The sequence below is a fragment of the Stegostoma tigrinum genome, chromosome 16, assembly GCF_030684315.1.
Source record: "Stegostoma tigrinum isolate sSteTig4 chromosome 16, sSteTig4.hap1, whole genome shotgun sequence".
Lineage (NCBI taxonomy): Eukaryota > Metazoa > Chordata > Chondrichthyes > Orectolobiformes > Stegostomatidae > Stegostoma > Stegostoma tigrinum.
The window spans coordinates 13320182-13346856 of record NC_081369.1 but is presented as its reverse complement, the minus strand read 5'-3'; the positions used below and the strand labels follow the sequence as shown (position 1 = coordinate 13346856).

General features: G+C 41.8%; 2 protein-coding genes across 4 annotated transcripts in view; one reads left to right on the top strand and one right to left on the bottom strand.

Moving 5' to 3' along the window:
- Nucleotides 1-114: 114 nt before the first annotated feature.
- Nucleotides 115-26664, bottom strand: fbxl8 (F-box and leucine-rich repeat protein 8). Of its 3 annotated transcripts, XM_048546597.1 has the most exons (5): nucleotides 26640-26664; nucleotides 22311-22393; nucleotides 8185-8396; nucleotides 2565-2594; nucleotides 115-2232 (listed from the first exon to the last, which is right to left on the bottom strand). In XM_048546597.1, the coding sequence occupies exons 3-5, from the start codon at nucleotides 8319-8321 to the stop codon at nucleotides 1254-1256; spliced, it is 1146 nt and encodes a 381-aa protein (XP_048402554.1). In that variant the 5' UTR covers nucleotides 8322-8396; nucleotides 22311-22393; nucleotides 26640-26664; the 3' UTR covers nucleotides 115-1253. The 3 variants fall into 3 exon arrangements, with proteins under 3 accessions (XP_048402554.1, XP_048402556.1, XP_048402555.1); XM_048546599.1 differs by lacking the exon at nucleotides 2565-2594; XM_048546598.2 differs by lacking the exons at nucleotides 22311-22393; nucleotides 26640-26664 and adding an exon at nucleotides 19571-20556.
- The window catches only part of tradd (tnfrsf1a-associated via death domain), a 33900-nt gene continuing 33369 nt past the window's right edge, over nucleotides 26145-26675 (top strand). Inside the window, exon 1 of the mRNA XM_048546605.2 lies at nucleotides 26145-26164. The gene's annotated coding sequence lies outside the window, so the exon portion shown is untranslated. The remainder of the gene's footprint in view (nucleotides 26165-26675) is intronic.

The window sequence follows — 26675 nt, the reverse complement described above, 5'->3', positions numbered from 1 at the left end:
TTGTTTGTTTCTAAGACTCCGGCTTAGCACTTGAAGTACAAAAGAATGTTCTTGAGTCTAATGATAGAAATTAAGTATTTTAATATTATTAAATAGACAAAAAGAAGCCATTGCATTTAACAGTCATGAAGTTACTGGAATTCTTATTGCAAAGTTATAGGAAAAAACAGCTTATAAATTCTAGGTTTTACTTTTAGCTCTCTATGTAGTTAACAGTGATAATCAGGAACAATAATGTAGCACTCTTAACTGTATTCACACCTTTGTTAATATTTCCAAAAGATCACCAGAAAAACAAAGTGATCTTTTTTAAAGCACAGTCAATGCTGATGTTGAGAGATCCCATTTCAGGGCACTGCTGATTATGTGTCTGAACACATCCTTGTACACTACAAAATTAAAAGAACGTTAATGAGAAAGACAACAACGATAATTATGCTGGGTGTGAGGGGAGAGAGCTCAACTTTGAAATATTTTATTATCAATGCCACAAGAATCTAATCGACCCACATCTAATTACCGTCATATTAAAGAAGTTCGAAACTGGAGAATTTTGAGTGAGGAAGCTATCCACCTTTCAACCCAAGTGGTGGTTAGGTTTGTTTGCTGTTTGTCCTGACCCTCCGCTTTCCTTTACACCCCCTGAAGGCTGCTCTGCGAAAGATGGAACCCTAGATGACTTCCCACTGCACTGAAACCAACTCCTTCGTTTCCAAAACAGCAGTCATCCAAAGGAATACCAATAATGAAAAGTAAAACATGCAATTTATGAGTTTATAAAAAGAGGCCAAACAGGCCTGGTGTGACTTTGGGGCACAATTTCTCACTGCAGTGTAAATACTCTTGACGAACTTAAATGGTTCTGTATGTATATAGAAGGTTCAGGACAGAGTTGCTTACTGAATAGGATGTTAGAGAGTAGAACAGACCTGACCATCACGTTACTATGTGCAAAATGTTGAAGGCACGGGATTAGGAGACAATTGGCCGTCAGTTGTTGCACACCACAATGATTTTTAAGGCTGTTTGTTTTGCAGAAGCTGTAAATTTTCCATTTGTTAATGTCTTTTGTACTATTGGGTCCTTTTGTTGCAAGCTGAGGCCTTTCAATTTTCAAAACATTTAGATTTCTCCTTGGAGAGAGCCCATTAAAGCAGAGCCTGTGCACTTTCTTCAAGCTGAATATAGCAGAATCAACAGATGTTTATTCACCGTCACTTGACAACTTGGGTCATGCAGCTCAACTCCTAAGTTCATCGTAGAATTGCTGGCAGCCAGGGGTGTGGCTCTTTAGAGGTTTTCAGTGTGTATCTGCAGAGTCTGGGACAGTGCAGAATGAAAGCATGCACCACATCCACGGCCACCACACAGTAGCAATGAATCTCTTCTAAAGACAAGCAGGAAGATGCCAGTCTCATCAAAGCCTGGTTCAGTTCATCAGAGGACGTTGTTTGCAGAACAATCCTTTTTAACGTGTTGTGATAGTTTTGAGAGATAAAGTTGACTTGCTCCACCATAAAAGTGAAGGTACTTAATTCTAGGCTGACCACTGGGATAGTAGGCTGCAGGATTTGGGGTATTTTCTTAGCAGGGACTGTATGGTCCAGCTCGATGTCCACACAAAGTGTAGGGTATCTCTTCGCCAGAGCCTCCCACATTTCAGCTGAGATAGTTGGATTATATTTATCCATACGCTCACAGTGTAGCTGAAGGAGTTTCAATGGCGGTCGCTTGGCATTCAGCAGCTCAGCTAGAATGTTTTCTGTCAGGCTTGCATAAAACAATCCCAGAGCAGCCAGATTTGGGCAAGTCCTCAGGGCCTCCTGAAGAGTTTCAGAAGTCACCTTGCATACAAGTGTCTTATTATTGATGAACAAACTCTCTAAAGAGGGACTTCTGCTGGTGACAAGTTGGACGATGTTATCATCCAAAGTGAACGGCATTTCTCGGAAGTCAATGTGGCGGAGAGGTACATGGGAGGCTGTTTTAAATAAACTTTTGATACTTTGCAGCAAGTCCTGCCCAGAATAGAAGAAAGGATTTTCACCAATACACACAGTGGAGAGGCCCAACAGTTCTGTTGCCGATTCAGACAAGTTGTGTAGAATTTGGACAAAGTTCTTGCGATTTGCTTCTAAAGACTGATTGCACAAAATCTTCAGGTATTTGATATGATGCTGGAACTGTCGGCATGCACGCACATTCTGGTCATTTGCCTCTCCAGAGTCACACCTGACAGCAAAAGTACAGCAAACAGTCAGTACAAAGATACCATGTGAACAAGGCACAATTCAGAGACAACATCGTGAATTAAACTTCATCCTGCTGTAAGCCTGGACTACATCAGCCTAAGACTATGCACATTTGTTGGTTGCTGTCACGTTGACTGCCGTGAACATGGATCAAATCGAAGCTTAGTAAGGATTTAATCATCTCAAAAATGTGGTTGTAGACAGACAGCAATGTCATTTCAGGATCATGCACAAGCACTGATCCAGTTTGTTATATATGAATATGGAGTAAAAAAGGATTAAATGGAGCCACAGAAACACACTTCACTTTACCTGATGAATACAGCAACTGGTCCCTCTGGACTGTCAACAAAAAGCACAGAATTAAACACAATAATCACGAGTACCTTGAATGGGTAGATATGATCTAGAATGATACAGCATGCAAACAGGCCATTCAACTCAGCATACCTGTGCTGGACCCTGAAAGAGCTGTTCAAATGGCTACTCTCTCCTGGTTCCTTAACATTATCCATTTCTTCCTTTTGAACATTACAATACAACTTGTCTCCATCATCCACTCAGACTGTGAATTCAAAATCTGCAGCGTAATATTTTTCTTTTGAAGTCACTTCTTAAATTTGTTTCTTTGGTTGCTGATCCTTCTCCCACTGGAAGTGGTTTCTTCAAATTTACTTTATCAAAATTGTTCATGATTTTGAACATCTCTGTCAAACTTTCCCTCAGCCTTCACTGCTCAAAAGATAACATTAAGTTTCTACTGAAGTCCCAAATTCCTGATAGCATTCTAGTGATTCTCTACTGCTAGCCCTCCAAGATTTATCTGTTCGGCACACTTTCTGAAGTGTGCCGAACAGTATTGAACAGAGCATTCCAGCTGCAGTTTAGCATTATTGCAAATGTTTTGCCTAAATTGTTACACTTCCATTCCAGTCCTCTACTTATAAAGTCAATGGTGCTGTATGCCTTCTCAATCTGTATAGCCACTTTCAAAGGTCTGTGTTCATACCACCAACAGGCCCCTTTGTTCTTACAGCTTCTTTAAACTGTACCAATTCCTTGTTCTTTCCTATATCACTTCATAATTCTCTGTATTAAATTTCATCTGCCACCAGTCTGTGTCCTATGTAAAGTGTGTCACTATCCATCTCACTTCTTACTACATTTTGAAGTTTTGCATCATCTGTAAACTTTGAAAAGATATCCAATGTCCCCAGGTTTAGAGAAATGCTGATCCCTGGGGGAACACTATGGTACATTTCCCTTCAAGTAACTGACATGACAGTTCTTTGTTCTTTCTGTTTCTTAGTCAATTTTGTATCTACCTCAACTACTGCTCTTGTAATCACATATATTTCAATTTTGCTAAAACTTTTGTTATGTAATATTTTAATAATCGTCCTTTTGAAAATTCATACATATAATGTCAGCTGCAACTCTATCATCAACATTCTCTGTTGCTTATCATATAAAGCACAACAATCAAACACAATGTGCTTCTTAAAAGTCTGTGCTGATTTTCATTTTCTATTGTCTCTATTTTCCAAGGGCCACTTCTGAATCCTGGATTATTACCTGTGAAAGCTTCCCCACTATGGCATTAGTTTGTTTGGCCTGTATTTGCTGGGCTCATTTTTCTCTTGTCTTTTGAACAGAGGTCTAGCATTTGCAATCCTCAAGTCTTTTAGTAGCCCATATCTAAAGGGGCCAGAGCCTATGCAATTCCCACCCTCACTTCCTTCAGTAAGCTAGGTGTTTCCTATCTTTTCTGGGGATTTTTCTATCAGCACTGCCAATCTTTTAAGTACTTCCTCTTTATCTGTTTTTATCTTCTCCAGATTTCTCTATCAACCTCTCCTTTAGGGGATTCTCAACTGTAACTTCTTTCGTGAATGTAGATACAAATGGTGAGATACTATTAGAAGCTTCCTTTATCAGTTTCAGTTTAAGTACCTTACTTTCAGTTGGCACAGAGCTCTAGCATTGGATGCCTTTCCTTTAGTCCCTTACAGGAATATATTTAGTCTGTACCTGAGTGATTACCACTTTGAAGATTTACCACTGCTCTTTTACTATTTTTGTTTTTTGTTACAGTCCTTTGTTTCCAATCCACTTGATTCAGATCTTTCTTCAAATCAATATTAGCCCTCCATCAACTGAGTACTTTCACATGAGGTTCTTCCTCGTCCTTATTTGTAGCTATTCAAGATGTAATGATATTGTGACCACTGCTTCCTAAATGCTTGTCCACTGAAACATGCATGACTTGACCTACTTCATTCCCCATAGCTGCAGCCAGCATTGCTTTCACTCCAATCGATCAAAAAAATTGTCTTGTACACATTACAAGAATTCCTTTCACTCTTTTCCCCGAACTCAGTTCATTTTTGGATGATTAAAGTCTTTTGTTAACACCATGCTAAACATCTTGAAACTTTCTGCAATTTATCTTCAGGTTTGCTCCAATATCTCCTTCCCACTACTCAGCAGCCCACAGTATAGACTCAACTGGAGGGGAACCGCCTTGTTGGTCCTTTAACTCTAACCAAATAGATTTGACACTGAACCCTCCAAAACATCAATCATTACTTTAACAGTCCCACCTTTTCAACCTTGTATCTTGCCTGAAGCACGGAAACCCTCAGGCTAAACGTATGGCGTACAGTTCTGGTCACCCCATTACAGGCAGGATGTGAAAGCATTGGAAAAGGTGCAGAGGAGATTTACCAGGATGTTGCCTGGTCTGGAGCGAACGTCTTATGAAGAAAGTTCTGAGGGACTTGGGTCTGTTCTCATTGGAGAGAAGAAGGCTAAGAGGGGATTTAATAGAGACATACAAGATGATCAGAGGATTAGATAGGGTAGACAGCGAGAGTCTTTTTCCTCTGATGATGACATCGGCTTGTAAGAGGGGGCATAGCTGCAAATTGAGGGGTGATAGTTGTAAGACAGATGTCAAAGGCAGGTTCTTTACTTAGAGAGTGGTAAGGGCATGGAATGTCCTGCCTACCAATGCAGTTAACTTAGCCACGTTAGGGGCATTTAAATAGTCCTTGGATAAGCATATGGATAATGATGGGATAGTGTAGGGGGAGGGGCTTAGATTAGTTCACGGTTCAGCGCAACATCGAGGGCTGAAGGGCCTGTTCTGTGCTGTATTGTTCTATGTTCTAAACTCATCACCAGTCATCTCTCCCAAGTGGAGAGATCTTCTGGGGCTATGATGACTTTTTACCTTGTGTGATAGTCCCACGTGTAACTGCACTGGTGGCTCACCAGCCTTATTTGCATGCTGTCCAAACATGTCTTTATCTGCTCTGCATTTCTGTCCTGTCTGATCCCTCCTATTTCTGAACTACTATTTATACGAATGCCATTTGTCTCCTTTAAAACTTTATAGACTTTGTATTTCCTCACTACACTTAACATATTTCCATTTAGGAGTGATAAATAATGTGGAACTTGTAAAACCTCCAACTGGAGCTCTCAAGCTGTGCTTCTGCTGCTTGCTCAAACATTCATCGACATTTTTAACTTTCAAATTTGCAAATCTATTCTTAAACTGATCATTTGCTAAACAGACCCTGTGCACGCTTTTATGGATGAACTGCAAAAAGCAGAGTGCAATCAGTGAAACTGTCCTTCCTTTGCAGCATTCTTAAGATACTCCCTGGAGGTAAGATCATGTCAATCACTTCATTTGGCGAAATAGTCACTCTGCTTTAATGCCCCATACATAACTGAAGCAGCATTGCAACCAAACTACAACTTCCCTGATTTATTTCGGGGATCTTACACCTTCTTCAATTGTGTACCTTTTAATCTAACAAGCTCCATATGATGTGCACATCACACTCATTTGGCTACCACTCCCCTTCACACAGCAAATCTGAAAAAATATTTTTATAAGAACGTTTTTAAGCTCAGCAACGCCTGTTGGGTTTAAGGTGTGGCGGTTCCAGGTCCATGAGGCTAGAAAGCTCAAACTGAATATTCTAGACTGAGCACTGGGACTAGGTCACAGTGTACACATCGCATGCATCTTTCCGAGGTAAGAGCTCCCTTCAAAAACGTGTATTCACTGTAAGGCTGCCCCGGCCATGGGCTGTGCGTTAATTTGCAGGTGTGAATGGGACACAGGGTGCAAGCAGTAACTCCTAATGCTAGTTCCAATCAAAACATCAAAACTAACATTTGCACTGTCGAGCAATGAAATCCACTGAGGTTCAGGGGGATTTGAAAATGCTACCTCTGTGATGTTCTGCTGCGCAAGGCGTTTGGTGCCGAGGGCTGCCTCAAGATGCCATGGCTCAGTGGTAACAGTCTCACTGCCAAGCCAGACTATGCCTAATCACAATATATAGCCACAGGAGTTCACTGTCAGTCGGCTGCAGTCTCAGCGAAAATGCTGCTTTTTAATCGGCGGTGTCTTGGGTGAAAACTTCCTGATGCTGCGGTCGGGTTTCAAGGTGAGACTGAGATGTCAGGTTAAGGTCAGATCATCCCAGAGGTGGTTCAGCACCTGCAGAAGCTACCCATCTGACAGCAGTGGGTAGCCTTCAGAGCCCACTTGCAGGGACATTTCGGCGTCACCACTGGGATACGCCTTGTGGCAGATGTGTCCATCGCTGACAACAAAAACTGCTAGAAGCCTGAAAGCTGTTCGCCAACAATGTGGCCTGGGGCTGTTAGGCGTCCATCACCAAACCCCGTCCAACCTGAGCAGCAGCTATCAGTGGACCACTGTTGCAGCGTTCAGCCGCCATGTGAAGAGGCCTCCCCTCCAATGAAGTGGCACAAAAACACAAGAAACAGGAGCAGGAATAGAGTGTATAACCCAATAAACCTGCTATGCCTTTCATTATGACAATGATTCACCTTAGGCATCAACTCCCACCACCTCTCCATTTCCTTTGATTCTTCTGAGAAATTAAAATTCTGTCTATCCCGCTCTTAAATATAGTCATCCACAACCTCCCGAAATAGAGAATTCCAGTGACTGAGTGAAGAAATCTTTCCTCATCTCAGATTCAAATGATTGACTACTCATCCTGAGGCTGCGTTACCATTCCCCAGTCGGTGGACACAGTTTGTCAGTGCCTACTCTGTGAAACGCCTTCAGAATTTCGTATGATTCAATGGATCATCTCTCATTCTTGTAAATGTGAGAACATAGACACAATTTCCACAGTCTTTAATAAAACAATCCTCTCACTTGGGGAACCAAGCTACTGAATCTTCATCGTACTGCATTCAACACAGGTGTACACACACCATCCGAAAAAGCAGCTTGATTCCACCCATCTCCACTCATCCAATTCTAAAGTTTCCAAGATCACAACAAAACCTGTTCTGGTCTGGAATGCTCTGTCTAAAAGGGTGGTGTAGGCAGAATCAATCGTCACTTTCAAAGGTAACAGGAAACATATTTAAATTTAAGGTCTATGGGGAAGGAACAGGAAATCGGGCAGTTTTTATCAAGAGTTGGCACAAATACAACAGGCTGAATAACTTCCTTCTTTATTCCATCTTTACATTTTCTATCCATTTATAGAAAATGACTATATATAACCAGCCAGAACAACTATATGATTGGATGAGGGGCCCACGAACCACCAGCAAGTCCATGCCCCAGCAAATACATTACTCAACTTGAATGAAACATTCAAAACAAAACCGATAAAAACGTTTTGTTTATTCATCAAATTCTGAAGAAGGGTCACCGGACCCGAAAAGTTAACTCTGATTTTTCTTCACAGGCGCTGCCAGACTTGCTGAGCTTTCCCAGCAACTTCCGATTTTGTTTCATTTATTCAGGGCGGGCAATATTGTAACATTTCAAGCCCAGTATTTAAAGGATTATTTGCAAAAGGGACTATATGCAATGGCTACTACTCATCAGACAGATAAATGCCGCAGAATATCCACTCACCTCACTACAGTGTAATACCACACAGCAGGAGAAGCAACAGCCTCTGCCCATTTTCTGCAGACTTGTGAGACTGAGTGCCTTTCACACACCAACAGGTAGGAAAATATCAAGGCCAAGATCTCCTCAGGGATTTCCATTCATTTAGTTTGGTTTTCCTGCTCGTTCAACACAAACTTGACTCTCTGGGAGGTGACAGTGGCGCACAGGAGTACCTTATGGCAACAAGAACATTAGTTACTGCAGAACTGTTTCTGAACCATGTCTGAATCTTTCATTTTACGAGAGAAGATTTCCCACAGAGTAAGAAAGTGTGCATGGGCAATTTCATTCAGTCTAAAACAGCCAGCACCAAGCAACACTGCACTAGGAACAAGTGAACAGTTGGCAGGTATTAATTCAATCGACGGGTTCTCTACATGTCTAGCTGGCAGGGATTTGCACGCTGTTAGACTCTATCAGCCGTTTTGCAATCTACTTGCAAGCTGTCCTGAACCGTACTCGTTAATCTTGTGACTGTTCCATGAGCTTATGCATTGTTGAATCTGATCCGAAATAAATGAAATGTAATCAGTAACACAAATAACTCAAAGCCAAAAAAGTCAGCTGTGTAACTTTATTTATACTCATGTGACATAGTTATTCTGTCAATGACATTGTGAATGTTTGTTGCTCGGTTGAAACCTTGCCCTCTGTGATTGTCTAATGGGAACCAGAGATGTGGTCCCCATGATCTTCTGACTATTAAAGTTCATCAATAGGGAACTGTGAGGAATGGAGACAGATTTTCTGAATGTGAGCCTGAAGAACAAGGTTCCATCCTTGGTAACGCACATTCAGGGAATTAAACACATTGGCCAATTTCAGTTCAATCTATTCCTTTAAAGATTAAGACTCAACATCACCAAAAATTCCCGTGTGTGATCTCCCCAAGTCAGAGCGGTTGTATTATAATGTGACAATTTTGTAGTTGGAAATTTATTATTTTATAATGTCCACATATGGTTATATTTAATATAATTACAGGGGCAAAAAAGCATTTGTGGAAAAAAAGAGTTAATGGTGAGTTAAATAAAAACAAAACATGCAGATGTTGGTATTCTCCAGTATTTTCTGTTTTTATTAATGAATTAGATCAGTTTGCATCAGAATGTTACAACAGCTTGTACCAGAATTAAGCATCTAATCTGAGTTCTGAGGAAGGGTCACTGGACCCGAAACCTTAACCTCTGATTTCTCTCCACAAGTGCTTCCAGAACTACTGAACTTTTCTGGAAAATTCTGCTTTTGTTTCTTATTTTAAGCATCCTCATTTCTTTCAGTCTTTATGAAGCATTTAATCTTGTTCGTGCTGTGTAAAACTAACAGCCACTTCTGTTGTCTGCATATGTGCAGCTAAATGCAGAAACCCGAAAGCTGTTGTCAGTGATAACTTGCCCCTCCAAAGCCTGTTGTTGCGTTTTTTTCTCAAAAGCATTACTATAGAAGTCCCTGTTAAGGTGTGAACATAAACTAATGACCCACTAGTATTGTATTAAAAACCAATGAAACATTGAAGTCTTGTTCAATTAGGATGTGGAGGTGCCAGTGTTGGACTGGGGGCGGTTGGGGGTACAAAGTCAGAAGTCACATAACACCAGGTTATAGTCCAACAGGTGGATTTGAAATCACAAGCTTTTGGAATGCAGCGTCACCTGACAAAAGGACTACGCTCTCAAGCTTTTGATTTCAAATAAACCAGTAGGATTATAACCTGGTGTCATGTGACTTCTGATTTTGTTTAATCAGGAGCAATTACAACTTAAATAATTCACTGTAATTCATTAAGTGCTGAAACTCACTGGAACTTAAAAATTAATAAGTGTGATATTTCATTCCCCTAGATTAATTGTTGTGAATTCTTAGGAAAAAGAAATATTGTTTTTTCAAAATTTCTCCCTTAATCCTGTGTGTATGTTATAATCTTCATATTGTAAAAGATAAATGTAATTCTATTTCTATTTCTTTAGCTTTACCATTTACAATTCATGAGGATTCTTCAATTTGACTGGATGCTGGATATCACAGACCCTTACAGAAAATACCAAATTCATACAAGCAGCAGAAGAGAAGGCCTGTACTTCACAGCCACTGAAAACTTTGAGGGCATCTGTTCTTAAGCCTGGTCATAAACACCATCTATCGCTTTATCTGGTGCAATATATGGGTCGATTTTTAAGAAACAACTTTTACTCTGGTTCTCATTATGCCCATTTTAATGCTACACTGCAGCTGTCGATCAGACCAACATGCAGATCAGGTAGAATAGTCCTACCTTCACTGAATTCAGAACTACAAATTCAACTATACATCGCCCTCCTCAAAAGAATGTAAGTGCCCACACACCAACAGCACAAAACCAAACACAGTTCAACAGCTCCATCAGAAATAGTTTGAACAGTTAACAATTTCCCAGATAAATGCTTTGTCCTGAGGTTTTAGTTTTGCTCCATTTCTCCTTCTTCATGTGTTTTTATAAGTTTTTTTTTGCATCTGGCATTCTGATTACTATGCTGGCTTGATCATGGCTCATTCCGAACATCAGCCACGGTGTCTTTTGTGCTCACATGTTGTAGGAGTTAGATGATTATCTGTGGTTAATTTCACTCCTCAGTTGGAAACACCCTTCAGTATCATAGTGAGATGTGTATGCCTCTATCTCCACTAGAGGGCAGTAAATCACATCTCCAGCTCTCTTCTGTGCACATTACGCTATAACAGCAAACTGCATGCTGGAGGGCTTTGCGAGCAAGATTTCCATCTTCACTTTCAGCCTTTGACAGCTTGAGAACAATCCCATCAAGTTTGAGTTTCCTTGGTGACAAGGTGGGGATGGTCACTAAGAAGCTGAAGAAACAGGTGGGTACAAACACACATCCTCGCTTGATGCTACTTCTGATGGGAAAGGCATCAGATTCCACTCAGCCACAGAGAACCAGGGCAGTCATTTCATACGAAAAAGCTGCACAGCCTTGATGTATGTCCATGGATATTGTTCCCGGAGAACTTTACGATCGGCTGAACTGAAGACCTTCTACAGATTGATGAAGGCTATGTAGACAGTTTAGTTTAGTTCCTGGCATTTTTCCTGGACGTCACAGAGTCACTGAGCATAGAAATAGGCCCTTTGGCCCACCATATCTATGTCAAACTACATCAAACCCAAATTCTTTACCTGCACTTGGTCCACAGCCTATACTATGCCCTGGCATTTTATGTATCCATTTAGATGCTTCTTAGTGTTGCATAAGTATGCTTCTACTAGCCTCTCAGGCAGCACATTTCATGCGTCTACCACTAATTGGGTGAAAAATTCTCTCAAATCCTCCCGAAACCACTTGGCCCTCACCTAAACTTACACCTTCTGGTCTTAGACACGACTGCCATGGGAAAGAGACTCTTACGATCAACTCTGTAATTTAGTATACCTCAATCAGATGCCCCCTCAGTCTCCTCTGCTCCAAGGAAAATAAACCAAGCTTCTCCTCATAACTGAGACTTTTCATCCCAAGTAACATTCAGGTAATTTCTTTTATTCTTCAGGGCGGCGCAGTGGCTTGGTGGTTAGCACTGCAGCCTCACAGTGCCAGGGATCCGAGTTCGATTCCAGCCTCGGGCGACTATCTGTGTGGAGTTTGCACATTCTCCCTGTGTCTGCGTGGGTTTCCTCCGAGTGCTCCGGTTTCCTGCACAGTCCAAAGTTGTGCAGATCTGGGTGGGATGCTTCAAGCGGCGGTGTGGACTTGTTGGGCCGAAGGGCCTGTTTCCACACTGTGGGGAATCTAATCTAATCTAAATGTCCTCTGCATCTTCTCAAGTGCGATCACGTCCTTCTGATAGTGTTGCAATCAGAAGTGCACACAGTATTCCATCTGTGACCTAACCAATATTTTAGAAAATTGTAACAAGATTTCCTTGCTCCTATATTCTATGTCGTAGCTAATAAACGAAAGCATTCCATATGGATTCTTCATCACCCTGTCTACCTGTGCTGACAACTTCAGGGATCTACTCCCTAGGACCTACCATTCAATGTATATGTCTTTCCCTTATTCGACCTCCAAAAACGAATCACCTTGCACCTATCGGAATTAAACTTAATCTGCCATTGTTCTGCCCAATTTACCAGCTCATCAATATCAGAGCGTAGCCTGAAACCATCCTTCTCTTGATTAATAACATCCCTAATTCTCATGTCATGTGCAAGCTTACCAAGTATACCTTCACCATTCACATCCAAGTCATTAATGTAAATAACAAACAGCGATGGTTCCAGTACCGAACCCTGTGGCACAATGTTAGTCATCTAATCATAAAATCAAGCCTCCATCATCACCTTTGCCTCCTTTTGTTAAGCCAATTTTGGATGCAGTTTGTCAACATACCTTAGATCCCAGGGGATTTTACTTCTGGACCAGCCTTTCATGTGGGAACTTGTCAAAGGTCTTACTGAAGCCCATTTAAACCACATCAACTGCACCACCTTGATCAATATGTTCAGTCACTTTTCAAAAAACCTAAATAAGTCAGAATGGATCTCCCTCTAACAAATCCATGCTGACTATTCCTGATTAATCCTTCCCATTCCAATATTGATTCATCCCATTCTTTTGAGTTTTGCCAATAATTTCCCTCCAGGTTATGTCAGATTAAATGATCTGTAATTGAGTAAGGTGAGGGCCCATGGTGTTTGAGGTGAGCTACTGGCTTGGATTGAGGATTGGCTGTCTGACAGAAGGCAGAGAGTTGGGATAAAAGGCTCTTTTTCGGAATGGCAACCGGTGACGAGTGGTGTCCCGCAGGGTTCAGTGTTGGAGCCGCAGCTGTTCACGTTGTATATTAATGATCTGGATGAAGGGACTGGGGGCATTCTGGCAAAGTTTGCCAATGATACGAAGATAGGTGGACAGGCAGGTAGTACTGAGGAGGTGGGGAAGCTGCAGAAAGATCTAGACAGTTTAGGAGAGTGGTCCAGGAAATGGCTGATGAAATTCAATGTGAGTAAATGTGAGGTTTTGCACTTTGGAAAAAAGAATACAGGCATGGACTATTTTCTAAATGGTGAGAAAATTCGTAAAGCAGAAGTACAAAAGGATCTGGGAGTGTTGGTCCAGGATTCTCTAAAGGTTACCTTGCAGGTAGAGTCCGTAATTAAGAAAGCGAATGTAATGTTATCGTTTATCTCAAGAGGGTTGGAATATAAAAGCAGTGATGTGTTTCTGAGGCTTTATAAAGCTCTAGTTAGGCCCCATTTAGAACACTGGTCCAATTTTGGGCCCCACACTTCAGGAAGGACATACTAGCCCTGGAGCGTGTCCAGCGGAGATTCACACGGATGATCCCTGGAATGGTAGGTTTAACGTATGATGAACGGCTAGGGATCCTGGGATTGTACTCATTAGAGTTCAGAAGGTTGAGGGGAGATCTAATAGAAATTTACAAGATAATGTATGGTTTAGAAGGGGTGGACACTAGAAAGTTGTTTCCGTTGGGCGGGGAGACTAGGACCCGTGGGCACAGCCTTAAAATTGGAGGGGGTAAATTTAAAACAGAAATGAGACGACATTTCTTCAGCCAGAGAGTGGTGGGTTTGTGGAATTCATTGCCATGGAGTGCAGTGGAGGCCAGGACGTTGGATGCCTTCAAGGCAGAGATCGGCAAATTCTTGATCTCACAAGGAATCAAGGGCTATGGGGAGAGTGCAGGGAAGTGGAATTGAAATGCCCATCAGCCGTGATTTAAATGGCGGAGTGGACTTGATGGGCCGAATGGCCTTATTTCCACTCCTATGTCTTATGGTAATTACCAGGCCTATCTCTACTGCCCTTCCTGAACAAAATGAACCTGATTAGTTATCCTCCAGTTATCTGGCACTTCACCTATGGCCAGCAAGTTATTAAATCTCTCTCCCAGGAACCCAGCAATCTCCTCCCTTGCCTCCAACAACAGCCTGGGTACATCTCATCAGGGATCTATGCACCTGTAGGCCTATTAAAAAGTCTAATATCTCCTCCTTATCAATCTTAACATGCGTCAGAACCTCACCATTCCAACCTGAAATTCCCTAATATAATATCTTTCTCCTTTGTGAATACAGATGAGAAGTATTCAATTAAGACTTCACCTACATCTATTGGTTGTCCCTTTAGTCTCAATTAGACATCACTGTTTCTCTGGTAATTCTCTTACTCTCAACAAATAAAAAGCCTTGGTGTTTTTCTTGATCTCATCTGCCGAAGATATTCCATGACCCCTTTATACCCTCCTCATTTCCTTTTCAAACAAACCCCTACACACACTCTATACTTTTGAAGGGCCTCCCCCTGTTTTCAATGCACGGCATTTGACAAATGCATCTTTTCTTCCTTTACAAAATTCTCAATGTCTCTTTAAATCCAGGATTCCGTGGACCTGCTGCTTTTGCCCTTCACTCTAAAATGAATACAGTGGCCCTGAATACTATTTTTAAAAGACTCCCACCTTCCAAATGTAGACTTAACTGTGAATAGGCTACTCCAAGTCTCTGGCAGACCCTGTCTAATGATACTCAAATCTGTCTTCCCTTAATTTAGACACCAAATGCTTGCCCACTGGAATTTCAACCACTCGACCAGCTTCATTCCCTAGGAGTAAGTCTAGCACTACATTTCTGGTAGGACCAACTGCATCCTGGCACAAAAAGGTCTCTTGCATTTAAAAAAAAAACCCACCCCATCTGATCTTTTCACACGAGGCAATTACAATTAACATTAGAAACACTGAAGTCCCGACAACTGTAACACTGTTCTCTCACAACTTTCTATGATTTGCTACATATCTGCTCCTCTATTTCCCTCTGACTACTTTGAGGCCTCTAGCATAATTCCAGCAAGGTAATAACCCCTTTTTTTATTTCTAAGCTTTGCCCTCAAGGTCTCATTTGAAGACCCTTCCATGAAGTATTCCCTCATTACTGCACGTCCTGCAGAATGGTAAAGATCAGATCTGTCATGCCTTATAATGTTCTGAATCCACATTGGGATTGTGACAAAAATGTTTCTGCAGCTGGAAGTGGGCAATCCAAAAGACTGAGACAATCTTTGGCATTGCTGAGATCTCCTGGGAATCTTGCTTCATTCCAGGTTTGCTGGAAAAGTAAGCATAAGTTTTGCACAACTTAGTCTCTGTCAAACATGTATACCTCAGCTGAGATACTGCCCAATCTGCAAGCTGTTATTTTTGGCTTAAGCAAAGGCTCGGTGAATATTGTACGGGGAGGTTCAGTGAGGGACTCATCCACAGGGTGTTGGAGGACAAAGTCAAGAGCAGTGTTCAAGACTCACAAGCTTCTATCAGGTCAATGAAAACAGTTTGTGGTCTGTGCCCATCCAGACCCATGCCTGTCTTGGCTGCTGACAGGCTCATCCTGCTTCAGAAAACATTTCGAGGCTCCTCTCAGAAACTGGATTCTCCCATAGGGAACCACGAAGAGTAGAAGCCCTGACAAGCTAACAATATGTGATAGTAAGACATTATTCAAACATGGCAATCAAACTGCTAAGATTCATTCCTTGCAACAAATCAGAATGAACTCCAAAATCTTTTAATTTGAGCCACTCACTAGAATCAAACAAAATAACTTGTACAGCAAGTGCTCTTTTATTTTGAACTCAGGGTTCTAACGAAGATGATGTAGATTGTAGCAATGTGAAAGAACTTGATGCCTGTGACACAGCTTGCACGCTCAAAGGCATATTACCAGGCAGCTACCTGGCTACCATATGGACCAGACAGTACAAATGACTGGAGAGACATGATAATGTGGAATGTTCAGGAAAACCAACTGGTAATTTTAAACATTAATTGAAAGCTCAGGGTGACGACTAGGAACTGGGGTCATGGGCTGGTAGTTTGGGGCAGAAATGGGTAAGCAAGCACTAACAGTGGGTCTTGAAGTGACTTTTGCGAGAGAAACACTTTATCTGCTAGAGAAGAGCCTTCAGCAGCGGTAAATATCGACAACTGAATTTTAACTTGCATCATCTGATTGCTACACGTCAGACCATCATGGACTGAAATGGTCTTGAGGGACAAAAATGGTTGCAGAGATGACCTGACCAGAGATTGTGACAAACTGTGGAAGACCCTTGTGGAACAAACAGCAGGCAATGAAATTACTATTCTTCAAAGAGAGAATTCAAAAGCAGGCAACTGACACAATATTGTTTAGATTGACCAAGCTCTAAAGATAGATGTCAGTCAGGGTAGGGAAGTGCAAAGTTCCTGAACTGATGAATATCCGCCAGAAGACAGTGCTCCTCAGTATGAATTCACAGGGGCAGCTGAGAAAAGGGAACAAATGATGAAGGGAGCAGCCCAAGTTAAAACAGAAACAGGGACGCAAAGCTGGGGCAGCAGGAGAGCAAACACAGAAGGGAAATAACTCCAGGTGGAAACAGTGCCATTACAATTTGGGAGAAGAGCCCTTAGAAATAAAGAAATGTGAAAACAAAATGGCATTAAGCAGCATAACTAAAAGTAATGACGTGCTTTAACAGAAGATAATTTGAAGTTTAATGAGGTACAGGTAGTTCTGCCATAATGTGTGCTTCATTTACATGAATTGGCTGTAACATGACTGACAAATATTGGATGCTGTCTGGGTAATGCAAACTTTCTGCTGCACAGGTTTAATGCTTTTCTATAACGATTTCCCTATAATGTGAGTTTCTATAGCACGGGGTCACACAAGAACAAAACTATCACATTAAAGGAGAACTACCTGTACCACAGAAAGGATAAGCTTTGTCATCTAAGAGACTTGCACTGAAAAAAGGCTTGCAATTGATACTTTCAAGGCAAGTTCAGTAGGAGTTTTGATGAGTGGCTCAATGATATGGATGTTAGAGTCGACTCACCCACAGTGGGAAAAGAAAATGTAAATCTTTTGATTGTTATGGATTCCTTTGTCATGGTAGTGTAGATTAGTCAACATGGGAGTTCCAATTCTACAGGATGATACTTTTCAGAGGGAGGAGCTGCTGAAACACTTCAAAGAAGCAACAGGTACAGGAAGGAAACCATGGAAATGAGAAAAATGTTTCAATGGTCTGAATTGTGCTTCCAGGGTGTGGCAGCTTGGGTCACATCTGTTTCACTGAAGCTAGATTGTGTTCTGCTAAATACAGATTTTACGTTGGCAACATGCAAAAATAGAAGACAAGCCATTTCAGTCATCTTCATCATGCAACAGCAAAATACTGTTGTTGCTACAAATCTGAAGGAAAAATAAACCCTGCAGAAAGTCAGAAGTTCGGACAGCTGTGGAATGTTTCCACCTTTTCTAGTTCTCATCTGCAAGGTACATGTTGATTGCTTATAAAATGGTATTGCAGAATTTGAAAAATGATGTAAGATTCTTCCGTTTTTAACTCATTCACAAGATGTGGGCAATGCTGGCTGTGCCAACATTTATTGCCCATCCCTAGTTGGCCTTGAGTAGGTGATGATGAGCTGCAGCCTTGAACAACTGCAGTCCATTTAATGTAGGTAGACCCACAATGCCCTTAGGCAGGGCATTCTAGGGTTTTGACCCTGCACCACTGAAGGAACGGTGATATGTTTTCAAGCCAGGATGGTGTGTGACCTGCAGAAGAACTTGCAGGAGGTGCAGCTCCCGTGTATCTGCCTGTCATATCCTACCAGATGGCTGTGGTCATGGGTTTAGAAGGTGGTGTCAAAGGAGCCATGGTAAATGGTAAATAGCATACACTACTGCTACTGAGTGTCGGTGGAGGAGGGAGTGGATGTTTGTAAATGTGGTGCCAATCAAGCGGGTTGCTTTGGCCTTGATGGTGTCAAGCTTCTTGAGTGCTGTTGGGGCTGCACTCATCCAGGGAAGTGGGGAGTATTCCATCACACTCCTGACCTGTGCCTTGTAGATAATGGACAGGCTTTGGGGAATCAGGCCTCTGGCCTGCTCTTGTAGCCACTGTGTTTATGTCTGGTCCAACTCAGTTTAATGGTTTAGTCAATGGTAATCTTGGGGATGTCAACAGTGGGAGATTCAGTGATGGTAATGGCATTGAATGTCAAAGGGTAACAGTTAGATTTTCTCTTATGGGAAATGGTCATTGCCTGGCAGTTGCGTGGATGCAAATTGTTACATGTTGTTTGTGAGCTCAAACCTGCATTTTATCTCACATTTTTTGGGCATCTTTGCTTCAGTATCTGAGGAGCCATGAATCATCAGCAATCATCAGTAAACAACACCACTTCGGACCTTACGATGTACAGAAGGTCATCGATGAAGCACTTGGTTGGGCCTTGCACAGTACCCTGAGGAACTGCTGCAGAGATATCTTGGAGCTGAGATGACTGACCTCCAACAACCACAATGATCTTCCTTTGCTTTAGGTATGACACCAACCAATGGAGAGTTTCCACGATTCCCATTGACTCCAGTTGCGTTACGGCTTCTTAATGCCACATTTGGTCATGCACAGCCTTGATGTCAACTTTCACCTCATCTCTGGAATTCAGCTCTTTTGTCAATGTTTGAATCAAGGCTGCAATGAAAGGAGGAGCTGAGGAGATTATTGCTGAGCAAGTGCTGCTTGATAGCACTGTTGATGACACCTTCCATCACTTAATTGATGATCAGGAATAGACTGATGGGCCGGTAATTGGCCAGGCTGGATTTGTCCAACATTCTGTCCACAGGACATACCTGGGCATTTTTTTCACATTGGTCAGGTAGATGTCAGTGTCACTGTCTTGGAACAACTTGGCTAGAGGCATGGCAACTTCTAGAGCACAAGTTTTCAGTACTACTGTTGTTAGGGCCCACATACTTTGCACTATCCAGAGCTTTCAGCTGTTTGCTGATATACATGAAGTGAATCAAATTGGCTAAAGAATGGCATCTGAGAGGCCGGGGACTTCTGCAGTAAGCCAAAACGGATCATCCACTTGGCACTTTAGGTTGAAATCATTAGCTTTATCTTTTGGACTGATTTAATTAGAATTTAAAAGTGGATGTCAAGCTGTAGGACTTGCAAAAGCACAGGTTTAGAATTAGACCAAATACATCTGGAATACAGCAATTCCTCACTTAAAATCCTAGTTACATTCTATACAATTGTGACTTTGAGTGAAACAACTTTAACTGAGTCAGAAGTTTCCATTGGAATCATTGTGTAAATTGCAGCTAGATTCATATGCACATTTCCTATCTGAAAAAGACAGTCGCAAGTTCATAAAACTGTATAATACATTTTCACTCCTGTAGTTTCCTAAATGAAATACCTTGTAAAATAAATCAACAAATATAAAAGAAATATTGTACAAATTCAAATTAGATAACACTCACCAGTCTCTCTCTGTTCTTCTTAGCCATCCCTTGAGATTGAGGGTGACTTATTTCCATGCTGGTGCAATGGGTTTCATGATGGCTGACACATTCTGTGTACAGTCTACAAGCTCTGCCACGTGAAGCAAGACGTTGCGGAGAGGCTATGACTTGAGATGTTGTCTCTGACCCCTTGACTCTGCTTCTGCACATTCCTGATTAAGTCCTTCGATATACTCGGGTGCCTTCCTGCATTGACGTTCTCCACTTTAATTTGTTAGAATTCAGGGTCACCCATGACTCGGCGGTGACCTTTAACCCCTTCAGGGAGGCTTTGAGGACTTCTGCAAGTGTTTCAGTGGAGGTGGTTTTGATTGATGACTGCTTTATCATGGGCATGTTGCCTTGAGAGAGGATGATGCTGTTGAACTGGCTTGCTCGCCATTGGGTCTGGAGGATCTTACGGAAGGACTGCTGGCAGGATCATACAGTACCTACTTGCAAGTTGGCTACATCTCATAAACACGGGAAGGAGTGGTGAACCATGACCAAAGGCTACGGCTTGAGATTCTGCTCTTTAGCCTCTTTTACCTGCAGTCAGCAAAAGGCCGAGTTGGTACGTAGAAGGCAATGTCGAATTTTGTTACCAACACCTGCCTTCATCAAGTGGAAGTCCACAGAGACACAGCATTATTCATAATGGTGTCATTGATATTTACTGATGGGGGGGGACACTGTGCTGTGGGAGCTCATTACAAGAGCAGCTTTGTTTCCTGGGCTGAAGGGGTTATCTTAAGGTGAGAAACTGACCAAATTGAAACTATATCCATTGGCATTTAGAAATGTGAGAGGTGGACTGACTGAAATATGCAAGATTCCAAAAGGACTTGACAGAGTAGATGCTGAGAGAGTATCTCCCCCTTGTCAGGGAGTCTAGAACTAAATGTTCTTAAAAAATAGCAGTCCTGCTTTGGAGAGGTGGAGAAAACTTTATCTCTGGGGGTAATTCTCTTCCCCAGAGCACAGCTTGTGGCAGTTGGGGCGGGGGGGGGGGGTAACATTGACGGTATTCAAAATTGTTATATTCAACTTTATCAACAGGAAAGTCAAGAGTCATGTGGAGCAGACAGGAAAATTAAGCTGAAGCTGTAATCAGATCAGCATCGTACGATGGTGCAGGCTCAAGTGGTTACCTGGCCTATCCCTGTTTCTAATCCTTGTGTTCAAACGTGTTGTGAAAGGTCCACCTTCTCTCATTCAGCCCACATAGAAACACCTTCTGCAGACAGAAGCTCAATAAATGAAGATACAGTGATTTTAGTTCTGGGTTGAAGGAAGAGTTGGTTGAACGGATACTCTTGGTGGAATTAGCGAGATGGAGGGCCAGGATTGTTAACAACCTTGAGAAATTTATCCAATTTATCTTGGATGGTTTTCATTTTCTTCTGCCGGTAGATCTGCCTGTAACAGTTAACATGTTCGTTGACCGCCCTGTTCACTTTGGCACTACGTTCTCTGTTTGTGTCACCCTCAGTGAAGATTTCAATGCCTCTTCAATGAGCTGGAAAGCCTTTGACAATCGTTTTGTTGACAGTACTCGAGGGGGTACGGTTTCAGTGCGATCTTCGTCTTCAGCTCGTTGACTCTCCGGTTGCATTAATTCTTCATTGGTCAATTCATCACCACAGGGCACCTGTAATTCCACACTGTCAGTGTCCTTGACTTTATCAAAGCCTATTTCCCCTGTTGAGGTCATGACTTCATGATGAATTTCAGGGCCAGCATCATGAGATTCTCTGCGGTTGCTGGCGTACTCATTGTTCTCCTCTTTGGAGATGTAAGTTCTCTGTGACATACGTTTCCGGTAAAGCCCTGCTTCATCAGTGGCGAAGGCTTGGCTTGATGAGTGACTATTTTCTCCAATCATTCCCTTCAAGTGGGCAGGGAATACATCAGCCCCTTCAGGGTCAGCATTAGATGCTTCACCGCTCACTTTAATGTTATGCAAACAGTTGGTCGGCACAACATTGTGGGCTGAAGGGCCTGTTCTGTGCTGTACTGTTCTATGTTCTATGTTCTATGTAACGTCTCTTGAAGCGCTCAAACCAACCTCAACTAGCACTGAAACTTTCCAACTGTGAATGCGCACTCTGCTCATTCCGCAAGTTGTTATACAGGCTTCTGGCTTTTGCCTGGATGACCATCAAACTGACAGGCACCTTGCACTGGTTTTGTTCTTTTATCCAGACTTCCAAGAGTCTTTCCATGTTCTCCATAATGCTGCTCCGGATCCGGCTTATCCTGTTGGCACTCACAGGCGTAACACTTTGTGCACTCTGTTTGACTTTGTCAGCGTTACCACGGATTGTTCTCACTGATGTAGGGGGTAGGCCAAGCGCTCTGCTGATTGTGACTGCTCGTTCTCCCGCCTCAAACCGTTTCAGGACCTCTAATTTCTTTTCCAAAGTGATCGTTTTCCTTGTTTTTTTAGTAGCACCAAACTGATTACCGTCACTTACTGGACGCTTTCAATTCATGTTTAAGAGTGATTCCACATATGCTAAATCACAAGCTTGAAAGAATCTTAAACAACTTTCAAATGGCTTCGCTGCCTCCAGCTGATGCTAGGTTGAACATGGCCACATTCTGGGGGCGGCTCCAGAATTAATCACAGGATTGAAAATTTACGTTCCTGAAGAATAAATACTGCACCCTGTATCTTTCACCCCAACAAGCCCTTGAGCCAAAGAAACCAGTTTACCTGCAGCAATTGCCTCTCACCGACTTTAAGTGGCCTCTCTGCCTCGTCTAAAACAAAGCTCCACACCATCAATACCTGAGGGTCTAAAATAAAAAGAGGATTTCAGAGTCAGGAACTGCACCTTCATAGAAGGGAGCAGTCTACAAATTTCAGGTTCATTCCTGAAAATGACACACAATTGATATAGCATTTCGACATTCAGTAGTGTCCTGTGCTGCAGTTATCAGGAAAAGCAACTGATACCTCAAACATCTCTACTCATGATGGCTCCAAGATGGCACCAATCAGCTCACGCGTCACAACGCAAGGCAGATTAACATTACTGTGGAAGTAGCAATGCTCAGAACGCAGCACCATTAGCCGCACAATGTTAAAGTAGATTATCACTGAGTGGAACGATTTAAAGTGGGGACATGCTGAAACTTTAAATCAACAATCCTATTTGTAGAGTGTGTACTCCAATCCCGGTTGGTCATGTTACGATATCACTGAAAGATGATGCTATATCTAACAAAAAAGGTCAGAGAAATCACAAAGATTAATTGGTCTGCTGAACTGTTTGTGGACTAGACCAGATGCTAATCAGTGCCATCCAGTTGTGCTTCAATTAAGTGCAAGAGCAGGCTCAATGGCAACACACCTAACTCCACATCAGAAGGTTCCATGATGAAATCATGTAAGGGCCATTGCAATTCAGATTCTTCCATTTTATATCAGGACACAGCTTATTGTATGAGGATTTTTGTGCACCTTGGGATTTCAAGAACAACACTAATAGATTGAAATCCTTGTCTAGAAAATGCTCTGAGCCAGAAGCTCTACATTCAAGTCTTATCTACCCTGGAGGTATGAATTTTTTTATTAGTAGGAGACTAAAACTGTAGGAGCTAGGAGGTGGACATTTGTAATGAGTAACTTTGTAAATAAACCTTAGAAACAAAGACTGGTTCCAGTAGTATCCTTCATCATTTGACTTTCTGGAATAGGTCACTAATCTCCTTGCTTCATTGAAGGAATTAATGATTTCAAGATGGATACAAAGGAAACAGTTTTCACCGAGTGAAATAACAGTCGATAACTTCATACAAAACCTACAAGCAACTCAGATGGAAACAAGCTGCAACTGTGCAGTTTGGTCCAGCAGTGCAGTTAGAGTTCTGAGGAAGGGTCACCGGACACAAAATGTTAACTCTGATTTCTCTTCACATATGCTGCCAGACCTGCTGAGCTTTTCCAGCAACTTCTGTTTTTGTTCTTGATTTACAGCCTCCACAGTTCTTTCGGTTTTTATATTGTGAAGAAGACATTTTATATGCTTGTTTTTATTAGTCAGTGCATTGAGTACTGGAGTTGGTAGGTCATTTTGTGGCTGTACAAGACACTGGTAGGCCATTTCTGAAATACTGTGTGCAAGTCTGCTTTCCCGGTTATAGGAAGGATGTTGCGAAACTTGAAAGAGTTCAGAAAAGGCTATAAAGGATTTTGTCAGGGTTGCAGAGTTTGAGCGATAGAGAGAGGCTGAATAGGCTGGGGCTTTTCCCCTGAAGCATCGGAGGCTGAGGGGTGACCTTAAAGAGGTTTATAATACCATGAGAGGCATGGATAAGATACAAGGTCTTTTCCCCAGGATGGAGGAGTCTAAAACCAGAGGGCGCAGGTTTAAGGTGAGAGGGGAAAGATTTAACAGGGCCCTAAGGGGCAACTTTTCCACACAGACGGGCGTGTGTGCACGGAATGACCTGCCAAAGGAAGTGATGGAGGCTGGTACAACATTTAAACAGCGTCAGGATGAGTACATGAATAAGAAGGGCTTAGAGGGAGATGGGAAAAATGCTGGCAATTGGGACTAGATTAATTCAGGATATCCAGTCGGCATGAATGAGTTGGACTGAAGGGTTTGTTTCTGTGCTGTACATCTCTATGAGCCTATAATCCAAAAATACTATCCTAATTTCCCCTATTTTTATCAATTATTTTTAGTCTATAACATCTGACTTGCTCACTTTAATGTTATGCAAACAGTAACGTCTCTTGAAGCACTCAAACCAACCTCGACTAGCACTGAAACTTTCCAACTGTGAATGCGCACTCTGCTAAAGAAAATAGATTCTTCCCGTTTTGTCTATTAAAATTCACAATTTTGAATAACTCTTGTCGATCTCCCCTTAACCTTTCCTGCTAGAAGACCAATTCCAGCTTTTGCAACCTCTATATGACTGAAGTTTTAATCGCTGATGTCACCCAGGGAAACCTCATTTGTACTGCCTCCACAATCAAGACATCGTCTGAAATTGGTTTCCCCAAAATTGTACAATACCAACATCCCATGAATGAATAAAAAAACACACAAGTTCCTTTCATTTTGTATGTTTCTGTTTTCTGAATGAGTCTGATGTGTTTTTGACAGCCTTTACATAAACCTACAACATTGCCTCCAATCCTCTTTGCTATTTAATGAAACAACTTGATCAGATTAATCAGGCATAGTTTGCCTTTAAAGAAACTGTACTGTTACCAATCCCTATACTCCACGTGAGAGTTTATTTTACCTTAGTTTACCCACCACTAACATTAGGCACTAACACGTGGTAACATTTCATTTCTGAAGAAGAATCCAGAAACAAAACGTCAGCTTTCCTGCTTCTCTGGTGCTGCCTGGCCTGCTATGTTCATCCAGCTCCACAACTTTCTTATCTCAGACTCCAGCATCAGCAGTTCCTACTATCACTAACATTAGGCTGACTGATTTGTAGTTACCAGATTAATACCACTCCATTGTTTTCTTAAACTTTTTTTCTGAAGTTGGTAAAATTGCTTAGCTCGGCTGTCTGTAGACAAGCATACCAAAAGTCACTTTCCTTGGAATAAAATCTTTCACCATCTCTCAGCCTGGTTTGTAGCACAAGTTGTCTCACTGTTTGGAACTGAGCTGTTTTGTGAGCAAGGCTTCTCATCTTTGCAAGTGACTAAATCACTGCCGTTAGTATGAGTTCCTTCAGTGCTGAATTGGATTTTTTAACAGTGCCATGCATATCCATGATTACATAAGATGTGGCATCTTTCCATTGTTGCACAGTTATTCCAATCAGTGATTTTCATATTGTTGCCATATAACTTATTAAATAAACTAACTAATATGTCAATGGCCAGATATGTATCCTGAATTTTTAAGTTTGATTTGGTTGTGGTGGCTGCATTAATGATAATGAAACCAAGTTTAAAACTGTGAAATTTTAAAAAAACTATTTCAGGCCCAAGTTACTCACAACTTATTCCTGCAATGTTGACCTAAAAAATTAATCCAGTATCTGAATAAATAGTCTTTGATTCAGTAAAAATTACTGTTTATCATTACATTCAAATGAAATTCACAAATGCTGACATTGCTAATTCTCGAAGAAAGCTCTCACTTCCTCTTCTCCACGTATCTTTTTTTCATTTAGTGTCAGCTTGGCACAAAGTATCCAGCCTCAAAAATCAGGAGATAATGGGAACTGCAGATGCTGGAGAATCCAAGATAACAAAGTGTGGAGCTGGATGAACACAGCAGTTCAAGCAGCATTTTAGGAGGACAAAAGCTGATGTTTCGGGCCCTAGACCCTTCATCAGAAAAAGGTTTGCTTTTTCTGATGAAGGGTCTAGGCCCGAAACATCAGCTTTTGTGCTCCTAAGATGCTGCTTGGCCTGCTGTGTTCATGCAGCTCCACACTTTGTTATCTCAAAATCAGAAGGATGCTGGATCATGTTCCATCTTTAAATAATGCGGACTGAGACTCAAGAGCAGAATTGACAGCACGCTGCATTGACTGAGGTGCTGCCTTTCCTGCTGAAACATTGAACTGTCCTGAAGATAAGTGAGTTGTATTGGATTTGAAATATTAACTGTGTTCTTCTGTCCACAGATGTTGATTTGTCTCATCACTTGCTGATTTTATTTCAGGTGACCAGCATCTGCAGTTGTTTGTGTTAAAATAACAGATCCGTGCAAATTTATGGTTTATGAACTTTGTTGTCCTTGTGCACAAAGGCTGTTAACTGTACCACAAAGGTAACTCACGGTGCGAGAATGAGAAGCCTCTCCATTCTGCACTGGGACAATTGTGATTCTATGAAGTGTTTCAAAAATGCAAGTGCTTTTTCCTCCTCTTTCCTCCTTCATTTTCACTCCTCCCCTGCCTGCAAACCAAGGCCTTGTCTGACTTCTCAGAATTCCAGGCAGGATTTGGAAAAGGTGAAAAGCCCGTTCGCCTTTTCCTTGTCTGCTTGTCTCACTGTGTTCCTTCCTCTCCGTTTGTTTTTTGTTTTGATGATACCCTTGCATTTTCTTACCTCTGTCTCCCGGTGAGGGGGATAGGAGGACTGGGG

Coding starts and splice junctions, on each gene's coding strand:
- fbxl8 (XM_048546597.1), bottom strand. CDS start 8,321: ATGGAAATCCCTGAGGAGATCTTGGCCTTGATATTTTCCTACCTGTTG. Junction 2,595..8,184: donor TGGTATTACACTGTAGTGAG/GTGAGTGGATAT, acceptor TTTTGTTGACAG/TCCAGAGGGACCAGTTGCTG. Junction 2,233..2,564: donor CCAGTTGCTGTATTCATCAG/GTAAAGTGAAGT, acceptor TTTTGCTGTCAG/GTGTGACTCTGGAGAGGCAA.